The sequence below is a fragment of the Colossoma macropomum genome, unplaced genomic scaffold (genome assembly GCF_904425465.1).
Source record: "Colossoma macropomum unplaced genomic scaffold, Colossoma_macropomum, whole genome shotgun sequence".
NCBI lineage: Eukaryota > Metazoa > Chordata > Actinopteri > Characiformes > Serrasalmidae > Colossoma > Colossoma macropomum.
Window position 1 is genome coordinate 27,648,037 of NW_023494803.1, and position 10,636 is coordinate 27,658,672.

At 39.3% G+C, this 10,636-nt stretch overlaps 1 protein-coding gene across 3 annotated transcripts; it reads left to right on the forward strand.

Annotated features, from left to right (window-relative positions):
* The first annotated feature begins 6,075 nt into the window (after nt 1-6,075).
* foxa1 (forkhead box A1) lies at nt 6,076-9,861 on the forward strand. 3 transcript variants are annotated; one of them, XM_036593930.1, is made up of 3 exons: nt 6,076-6,447; nt 6,533-6,859; nt 8,097-9,861. In XM_036593930.1, exons 2-3 carry the CDS (start codon nt 6,788-6,790, stop codon nt 9,351-9,353), a joined length of 1,329 nt encoding a protein of 442 aa, XP_036449823.1. In that variant the 5' UTR covers nt 6,076-6,447; nt 6,533-6,787; the 3' UTR covers nt 9,354-9,861. The 3 variants fall into 3 exon arrangements, with proteins under 3 accessions (XP_036449823.1, XP_036449822.1, XP_036449824.1); XM_036593931.1 differs by having other exon boundaries at nt 6,086-6,167; XM_036593929.1 differs by having other exon boundaries at nt 6,076-6,859.
* Nucleotides 9,862-10,636: the final 775 nt, after the last annotated feature.

Sequence of the window (10,636 nt, forward strand, 5' to 3'; positions counted from 1 at the left end):
TATTTGTTTACTTGTGTTATGCTTGTAGCCATTTCTCTCTATTATAACTATGGCACATACAGAGGGGCTTTTTCTCCACACTAAAGTCAGGTTATTCTTAATCGAACATGTCTTAACGGGTTTTCTATCATATGTTTCTTCTAAAAAAAAACGTACGAACAGTGAGAATTGGCACACTACCTTTGTCACTGTTGAGACTTTGAGGCCTGCAGAGCCAGTACCCGGACAGAAATATCAGGTATCTAGGTGTTTGCATTGATAACAAAACCCAGTAAAAGTTTTCATGTAAAAAATTAGTTTCAGCAAGAAAGAAACAAAAACTAGTTGGTGTCGCTTAATCCAGTGTGCGGGCAGAATTGGCTGGTTTTTGTAGGGAGTATCAGGCCACTTACAATGCAGCCAATATATTGCTGCTTTCAGGACAAAACCTCCAAAATGATAACTTTACAGGAGTTATGTAGGCCTAATGTAAGCAAATCTTTATTAGTTATTCTTTATTAGTTATTCTGGATCCTTTAGCCATCTGATTCTTTATAATTCTTTATTTTGGTACTTAAATTCAGGAGGCCAATGGAAGCTGAGTTCCACAGTATTAAGGGTGCACTGTTATAAATATTTATGTATTGGTGTTTACATCAGCAGATGTGTAAAATATGAGACATTAACATCAGCCCACAATTCCCTTATCAGGGCATCCCTAATCCAAAAACTAAATTAAGCTGTTCAGTATGTACTATTGAGGTGGAATAGTACACACTGACTAAAACAGAAGTTATAAAAAGTCACAGTTTACAGTTCACCACTAATGTGGTCTTTGTATAAGCGCAGAGGGAAAAAAAACATTGTCATAAAAAGAAAGGTTATTCCACATATATCAAACATGACTACACGACACATGGAATTCAGGCACTCAGTCATTTTTTTCAAGTAGGCCATGTTCATTAAATATTAGAGGGTAATAGCATAATGGTCAGTCATATTGGTAGGGCTTTTCTATTTAAGGCACATTAAACTGTCTTAAATGTGCAACACAGACACATAGAAACCTCAAGAAAACTTAATCTGTGTCGGTACTCTGCATGCCACTTTCCACTGTCCATCATTATAAGAAACTTGGTATCCAAATTTAACTCCCTCTGCAACACCAGGATCAACAAACACAACATATTAAACATTCAGTCAAGTTGGATCTTGTTTTACATTTTCTCTTTTAGGTCACATGACTCCAATCCTCCACCATTAGAGCAAAATGACACTTAATAAAAAGAACTCAACTATTAATCAATTATTACTTAGCTTTCGTCAGTATTCCAACATGATGTCCAGCATTTAGCAGCCTAGTTGTTTTCATCCAGCAACACAGTCTAACTTGTCCAGCGTCTGGTTAAAGTAGGCTATTTAACTCTAGGTGATGGGTTAACATGAATGTCCAGTTCATCAGGATTGGGTACATCAACACTCTATCCAATAAAGGCTCAGTTCTGCATTTACCCAAATTACCCAAATCGGGTTCCTTTTAACGCAGCATTTAAGTGTAGGAAGATGCTTTAGTAACAAGTGACTAAAACAACATTAAATTAAAATGAATGTATAATAAATACCCTACAGCCATATTGTATTTCCAACTGAAATATTTTAAAGACATTTTATTTACATGACTGTGCAAGACCTTTTTTTGGGGGAATTGGTAGGTACAGAAAAGAAAGAGGTCAGCAGATGCAAATTATTGGAGGCAGATGAAAAAAAAAAACAGTAATGGAGCTCTACATGAAGATGAAAAACATACTGAGCTTCAGACATTTTTGGTCAGTTTGTAGCATTTTGTATTGCTTTTGGCTCCTTTTTTTAAACCCATATCTGTTTATAAGTATTTTCCACACCTACTTAACTAGTTTTTTGTCAAGAAGCCACAAAAGAGTTGTCAATAAAATTAAACAACAACGAAGAAAGTGAAAATCATAACACATTACCAAAGATATAGCCGAAATATTAGGAACTTGAAAACGGTAAACTTGCAGAAGTGTGTACACAGCAAGATGCAAAACACAAGGTTCAAGAACTGTATGGTTCAGTTACAGCTTATTAACAAGTACCAACAGCCTGCTGAGTTCTGGAGTCTTACGGATGCAGTACATGTTATGCTGGACCATGTAAGGCTGTCACTGTAAGTTATTTATCTTTTAATTGATAAAAGGACTGTAAACTGTACATAAAGTAACACACAAATCTCACTGGATGATGAATCATCCACTAATGATAATAACCCAAAACACAACGTGCTGAGAGGCAAAAAGATTTTGAGGATTTATAGGGTTAAAAGTAGAACATTTTTACAAATCAACCTATTTAAATTCATCCATTTAAAGTATGTGTTTCAACTGATGACAAAGACGCTGAGCTTATGAGCTCATAAAATAAACAGAACTTATCACATCTTAGGTATGAAAATACTTGCAGCTCATCTGCCCTGTAATTACTGTCCTTTTAAGTCACATCCCTTTCAAATGAACACTGCTTGAGCAAAATAATACGTGTGTGGCTGTCCAAACAGTTTTGCAGCTCGCTGTATCTATGAAACTGGGAAGGCCTTGCATCAGCCTGTAAAAATGTGGTGTAGGTTTGCACATAAGCATTATTCATTCAAATGCATTGTAACAATAGCATTGTTTGATAATCTCATATATGACAAGTCTTGCAAAGAAAGCAGATGTTATCTACTTTGCATCGATGAGTTTAATCCCTTAGTATTTTTCTGATTACGAAGAGAACTCTAGAGGAAAAAAACAACTTTAGAGAGAGATTTGGATGTGGAAGACTGTTCTATGTAGTTCTATGTAGAACCTTAAACACTCAAAGAACCTTTTGCATGATTAAAGGGTTCTTTGCATCATGAAAGTGTTCTTTAGACTGATGGAAACGTCCATGAATGTGCTGTGGATGTTTCCGTACGCAACTTTTTTGAACAGGATTCTATATAGCACCCAAAAGAGTTCTACTATTGTTACAAGCTTCACATCATAACAATGGAAGAACCCTTTTCTTTTCAAAAAAGTTGTATATAGAACCATCTACATCACATTCTCCATCTGAAGAATTTAATGATGAAAAGAACCCTTTCGTCACGCAAAGGGTCCTTTGAGTGTTCACGGTTCTATATAGAACAATTTTCTTTACTAAATAACCCATTAGGAGAACCATTTTTTAAAATGTGTATACAGAACCATTTCATGCTTAAATGGTTCTTTGAATGGTGAAATGGTTCTTGATGGAGAATGTGTTGTATGTGGTTCCTTACAGAACCTTTTTGAAAATGGTCCTATATAGCTTCTACTGCTGCAAGCTTGACATCGTAACAGAAGAACCATTTTTGGCGCCAGAAATAAAAAGGGCATAGTTAAACCTAATGGCTTAATGTTTTTTTTTTTGTTTTTTTTTGTCTTTTATTTTATTTTATTTTGATTTTTGATTATATATTCAATATATTCATTATATATTCGTGTTAGCACATAGACATTTCTTTGAAGTGAGCGTGCTCGTAATGTAGCTCATTTGTAACCGTTTTTGTCCGCTTCTGCAGATACGCTTACAGTTTTTAGCGTTAGCTTGTTAACGCTAAGCTAGCCTGCTAACGCTAGTAAAGCCTAGTGAGCCTAGTTTTCCATTAAAGCGGCTCCTACCTTTTAACTCAGGGCTTCTCTCAGCACTTCGCTGATTTTCCGGTTTATTACAGATGTCGTGGGTTGTGTACGGCTGAAAATCCAGGTAAGTTAACTTTATAAACTTACTTAAAGCAACTTTTCGGAACTTGTCTCCACTCTCGGCGCAGGGCAGCAGCTCCGTCTCTTAGCAACCGATACAGTAAACTGAGCTGTGGAAACGAAGCGCCGGACACTTTCAGCTTTATATTAACCCGTGAAGCTCGCATTCAGTTCCGGTGTTCAGTCTGAAACCGAGCAGCTCAATAACTGGTTGGACTGGGTCTGCTTTTGTGTCCATGATTAAGTTAAGAAGTCCACTGGTTTAGTTCAGCGTAGGCCATCAAAACTCCCGGCATCAGTGCTGCGTAAAGGGGAACCCCACCGACTTTTAAAAATTTTGCATATTTCAGTTGTTGAGATATGAACAGTCATTTTGATCGGGTTGATGTGAAGTGGCACATTGTTGACAAACTTATTTGCATTTATTTATGTTTACAGCACAAATTTAGCCATTTTATTTTATTTTATTTCATTTTGCAAAATGACTAAGTGCAACTACTAAGGAACTACATACGTCTAGAATGAATGGATTTGAAAAAAATACATTTTGGACCAAAATCTCAAAACTACTGTAAAACAGTATATCCGGCATCAGGAAGTTTATTGATAACCATTTCCTGTAGTAATTTTCTGTGAGGTGATTTTAGAGTCATAAAGCTCTTCTCTTTTAACCACCACTGTGAAAAATTCTGACTCTAAGTTTCTCTATAGTGCTGCATTTCACACCAAACCCTTCTGAATGACTTTATTTACATCTTAACAATTTAATGCTGCAGAATTTTTTTTTAAATCAGTGAAATTCCCTTTTAAGCGTTTCTAGCCTGGGAGTTGACTGTGTAGCCAATCAGCAACTGTGAATAATAATATCTCGTTCAGACTCTTTATTAAAAGACATAGAGCCTATTCATTTCTGGTGGGGAGTCTAATTGATGAAGTCACAGGTTATAGTGAGCAGAATAAGGCCGCCTCTGTAACTTTAAACTGTAACTGTAAATTTATTTCCTAATTGATGAAAGGACTGCAGCCTACACAGACTGTACATAAAAGAGTACTAAAAAAAAAAACCACCAAAACCACAAACTTCTCTGGATCCATGGAGATTTCTGGGATCAAAAAGTAAAAGATTTTTGACAAAAGAAAATGTTCAAATGTTGCCACAAACAAAGAATCTTGAACACTAAATCTTAACCTGAGTGCCTAGGCCTACATAGAAAAGCGTGTAACTTAAGACATGAGGCGTATTTTGCTCATGACAACTAAATGATACTCCATATTCAGGGTTAAGCAAAATACTTTGAAAAAGTAGTGATGGATTAACACTGAATATACTGTCCTAAATGTATTCAATAACATATTCTGTTACAATACAACTTGTTAAAGCACATGGGAAAGACTTTTTTTACTTCATTTATACTGTTCCTAACTGTTATCGGCTGGCAGTTCTCTTCATGCAATTATTCTGTTAATACATAATACAGTGTAACTTTTTTCCTTCTCTCATTGCCTGCTTCAGTCCACTGCTATTCTCGTAATCCATCCAAGCAGGAGTTCAGTACACCAAAGCTAACCTTATTTGAAAATTCCTTTAGCAGAGCTCAGTAACACTGAGATTAATAACTGATCATCACATTGATTTATCAGTGTACTCAGGCTTTAGCAGAGCTCAGTAACACTGACATTAATAACTGATCATCACATTGATTTATCAGTCTACTCAGGCTTTAGCAGAGCTCAGTAACACTGGGATCAGTAACTGACCATCACACTGATTTATCAGTCTACTCAGGCTTTAGCAGAGCTCAATAACACTGGGATCAATAACTGACCATCACACTGATTTATCAGTCTACTCAGGCTTCAGTAGGAACTTCAGTATTTATAAAGAATCTGTTAACTGAGTTCCTCTTTAGGATTCATATAAAGAGAATGTTTTCTACATGCCGTGCACTAATTCTAAAATAGTTCATAAACAAACATTCATGGTGTTTCCTTTAAATATGGGCTATATTTTTAATTCAGTAGGTATGTATTTTAAAAGTCCTCTCCTAAAAATGTAAAAACTGTACTGGCTGAACACAGATACTTGTATTCTGAATGTGTGTCCCCAAAACTTGTATTTCGTTACATCCCAGCCCTGTCCATTGAAATAAAGTCTTTCTCAGTCCATAAAACAGTGCACTTGGTTTTCGACTCGCGGTGCAGCTCAATCCCACTAAAGTGCAGCCCCCCTCTCGGGGGGCGGTGATAACATGATCTAATGTTCTGCTTCAAGAGCCGTTTCATTCCGCCCCGTGAAAAATCGATTTGTGCTGTAGTTGTGTGAGAGATCACTCGGAGATAATCCGCTGTAAGTGGATGATGAGCGCTGTTATTCGCTCATTAGCAGGTGCGGAGCTACAGTGGGGAAATGTAAGCCTTGTTTATCCTTCAAAGGGGCGGGAAGGTGGGAGCTGCTTCAACTTTATGCGTTCAGCAACAACGCCGCCTCCAAGAAGAGCCACACTTCACTGAGCTCGGCTAGAAACACACGACGTCTGCGTTACTGCGCTGTTTAGGCCACTTTGTGTAATAAGATCGATTTTTGTTTTTTTTTTTTAGAAAAAAATGCAAAAGTGATTTTTTTTATTTTAAAATGTGAGGCCTATAGTGTGGAATTCGTTAGGGATCTGTCTTTAGACTATTTATTTAGGTATGAGAGCTGCAGGGGTCTTGTTATATTTTGTTTTGTTTATATTTTGAAATCTAGCACTACTTAAACCAGCTCTTCTGTCCAGAGGCAGCAGGACTGTGAAGGTGTTCGCTGAGTGAGGACAGCGCTCTAGGCAAATGAGCCAGTGAAGTGGGCTGTGCCGCTCCCTACGTAACGACTAGGGGAAGATCTCCACAGCCCTCAACTCACTGCGCTCCCAACATTTCCTCACTCCGCACACGCCGCGCGCAACATCCCACCGCTGATTTGCGCACCGTTTGCAGGAGGACTTTCCAAAAAGCGAGAACTGCATGTTGACGACCGGCAGATTTCCACTAGAATGCTGGGCGCAGTGAAAATGGAAGGACGAGAAACTCCTGACTGGAGTAGCTATTATACCGATGCACAAGAGGTACGTGTGATCAGTCCTGTTTACTGTAGCGTGGGCACTGCAGCACAGTCAGACAGTTTAAAACAAGTTTAACATCAGTGGAACTCAGAGTTTGTGTAACTGTGTAAGTATTTTAAGGGAGACTTTCTCTCTTGGTCGCTTCTTCAAGAGCAAACGGCAGCCTGGAAATGAAAATAGTTTTTTTCATGGTTTTTGATCAGGGTCTACCTGGAGCTGACGGCCCCGCTTGGTGGCGGTAGTGATCCCGTTGTGAGGTGGCCGTTACGGTGTTACTGGTTACTGAAGGGCTCGTGAAAAAATGCTTGAGTTAAACGTGCTTCACTGTTTTGGTTTGTTAATGTTAAACATGATTTTTACTGGATTTACATTTTTCATGTTAATTTTAGAACCTCGAATGATTACAAAACGGACTTTTTCACGCTTTTTATTTTCTTTAAAAATTGAGTGTGGTGTAAATTCATATTCTTGCATAGGCCTGCTGTCTATATTTTTTGAATATCTTTGAATTTTTAAAAATATAAAGTTTGAAATATTTGTAAATATATATATATATTCATATTGTATATATATATATATATATATATATATACATATACATATATATATATATATATACATATACATATATATAGATGCACTGAATCTGGGATGTTAACATAATTTTATCATTTTTTACCTGCAGAAATATAAATGAAAATAAAAAATACATATATACATGCAGTATAGTACAAAAATAAAATATATCTATGTATATATATATATATATATATGTGTATATATATATATATATATATATATATATATATATATATATATATATATATATATATAATTTATTATATATTATACTATTTTGTTTTATTTTTGAGGGTAAAAAATGATAAAATTATGTCCACAACATCCCAGATTCAGTGCATCTTTGAAACTGTCACTTTCAAAATAACGTAAAATAACCCAGTAAATTGAAAACTAGTGCTGCTGACTGTGTTCTGTTTCCCCTGTAGGTTCTATCATGTTTACTTAACATACTCCAAAAGTTTGTACGAAATTATATCTGCAGAATATACAGAATTGGAGTGAACAGGTCAAACGCTATATATCACGGAACCTTTCATATATTTACACACGAGTTTCTTAATGGCTTTATTTATATACTAACAAGTTTAAAGCCCTGCATTAGCGCGCTAATAATAATAATAATTAAATAATAAACTTATTTTTTATTGTTTTATATCAGGTTTACTCTCCCATGACCAACAGCGGCATGAACGCTGGACTGAGCTCCATGAACACCATGAACAGTTATATGAGTATGTCCACTAGTGGGAATATGACCTCTAGCTCCTTCAACATGTCTTACGCGAACCCTGCTCTGAGCGCTGGACTAAGCCCGGGGACTATGGCGGGCATGCCGTCGGGCGCGAGCGGTGCGATGAACGGGATGAGTGGCGGGGTGTCCTCCATGGGCACGGCGCTCAGCCCCACCAACATGAACGCGCTTTCGGCTCAGCACGGCTCCATGAACGCGCTGAACCCTTACTCGAGCATCAGTCCCACCATGAGCCCAATGAGCTACGCGCAGCCCACCCTCAACAGGGCGCGGGACAACAAGACCTTCAGGAGAAGTTACCCGCACGCCAAGCCCCCCTACTCCTACATCTCCCTCATCACCATGGCCATCCAGCAGTCCCCCAGCAAGATGCTCACGCTCAGCGAGATCTATCAGTGGATAATGGATCTTTTTCCGTACTACCGCCAGAACCAGCAGAGGTGGCAGAACTCCATCAGACACTCGCTGTCCTTCAACGACTGCTTCGTTAAAGTGTCCCGGTCGCCCGACAAGCCGGGCAAAGGCTCCTACTGGACGCTGCACCCAGACTCTGGAAATATGTTCGAGAACGGCTGTTACCTGCGCAGACAGAAGCGCTTCAAATGTGACAAAAAGGTCGCGGGGGGCGGTGGTGGGAAGGGGTCGGACGGGAGGAAGGAGCAGCAGAACGGCTCCGGCTCGCCCTCCAGCGACAGCGCGAGCACCAAGGCCGGCCACATGGACTCCAACTCCATCGCCGGCGCGACCCAGTCGTCCGGCCCTCACGGCCTGGAGCACAGAAGCGGCGCCGCCATCTCCGAACTGAAGAGCGGCGGCCCGCAGATCCACCCCGCGGCCAGCTCGGCCACGTCCCTCTCCTCTCTCCCTTTACCCCCGCACTCTATGGCCCACGAGTCCCAGCTGCACCTAAAGGGAGACCCCCATTACTCGTTCAACCACCCGTTTTCCATCAATAACTTAATGTCCTCCTCGGAGCAGCAGCACAAACTGGACTTGAAAGCTTACGAACAAGCGTTGCAATATTCGTCTTACGGCTCAGGTATGTCTTCCAGTCTGCCGCTGGGCAGCGCTTCCATGGCCGGCAGAGCCAGCATGGACCCCTCCGCTTTAGAGGCGTCTTACTACCAAGGTGTGTATTCAAGGCCGGTTCTTAACACTTCTTAGTCCCTTCTTATTCTGCGCTGATTGACAGATAAACTTTATTTTATTTTTTTTTGCATGCACCCGGTGCATAAAGGACTGTTACTTTAAAGTATAATAATGTGTATGTGTATAATAAAAACATATTGTAAAGTGTCCCCCCTCCCCTCCCACCACCTGAATGATTGTATATCCCACCTATAAAATCATTGCTAGTGTATTTAAGGCGATTTCCGAGCTTGTAAAATAATGTTGTAACCCCCAAACTTGTAGACCCCTATGCTATGATGTGTCCATGTGTTACAATGTGCACGAATGAAGGTCTTGTGGTTCGCGCTGCAGGTGTAAAAAAAAAGAAAAGAAAAAAGGCGACCTGTCTGTTGCAGATGTATCTGGATGTTGTCATTTTTACTCGTTCTTTTTTGGCTTTTGTTTACCTCGTTGGACGGAAAAAACCCAATCTTGTACTGAACTAAGTTAATCAAACGTGGAAATGCATTACGAATAAAACACGTATTTCTTAATCACGCCAGTTTTAGTGGTCGTTGGATCTTTATGTTTAAGGTGAGCAGAAGACTGTGTGCAGGACTTTACTCTGGGTTTATTTAAACACTGGCCCTCGACGGGATTCGTTTATGTTACTGTTTCTTTTTCTATTATTATTATTTATTCTGCTTTGATTTATTATTATTATTTTTTTTTTTTTGAGTGTTCAGTTTTATTTATTTATTAAATCTTTACTTTTTCAGCTCTCAGTTGATCTCAAATCTGGTCGAATTTCAGTGGAGAGGGTCTGCGCTTCAGCTGTACGACCCCCCCAGCATTTTCGCACACATTAAAGCAGTTAAACAGAAAATAAGTCAGTAAATAAATCTAAGAGAAGTTGGTATTAAAGAATGTTCAGTGCGCGCTGTGAGTCCTGAGCCGCGTCTCTGAGGTGCGCGCAGGCAGCGCGCGCGCTTTGGCTGATACTCGCCTGCTTTGACTGCGTGTTGGTAAAAGACCAAGAGAAAATCCAAGTCTAACACAAACGCAGCCTCAAAGCCCCGCGCCAGAAAAGATCCGATCGCTTTTTAAAAGGGATTTTTAACAATATCTTAGGGAGGCCAAATCATCTTTTTGTGGAGCGGTAACCTACACGACGGCCACGTGAACCTGAACAGATTTTACTTTGATCATGGTATTTTGTAGACACACATTTTGGCTGACTAACCGTGAAATTCATTTAATTATCATGTAATTGCCCCCCGATGCGTAAATAAAATGGGGGCAGTTGAGCTGAGGCTAGTGTACCGCGCTGACAACGC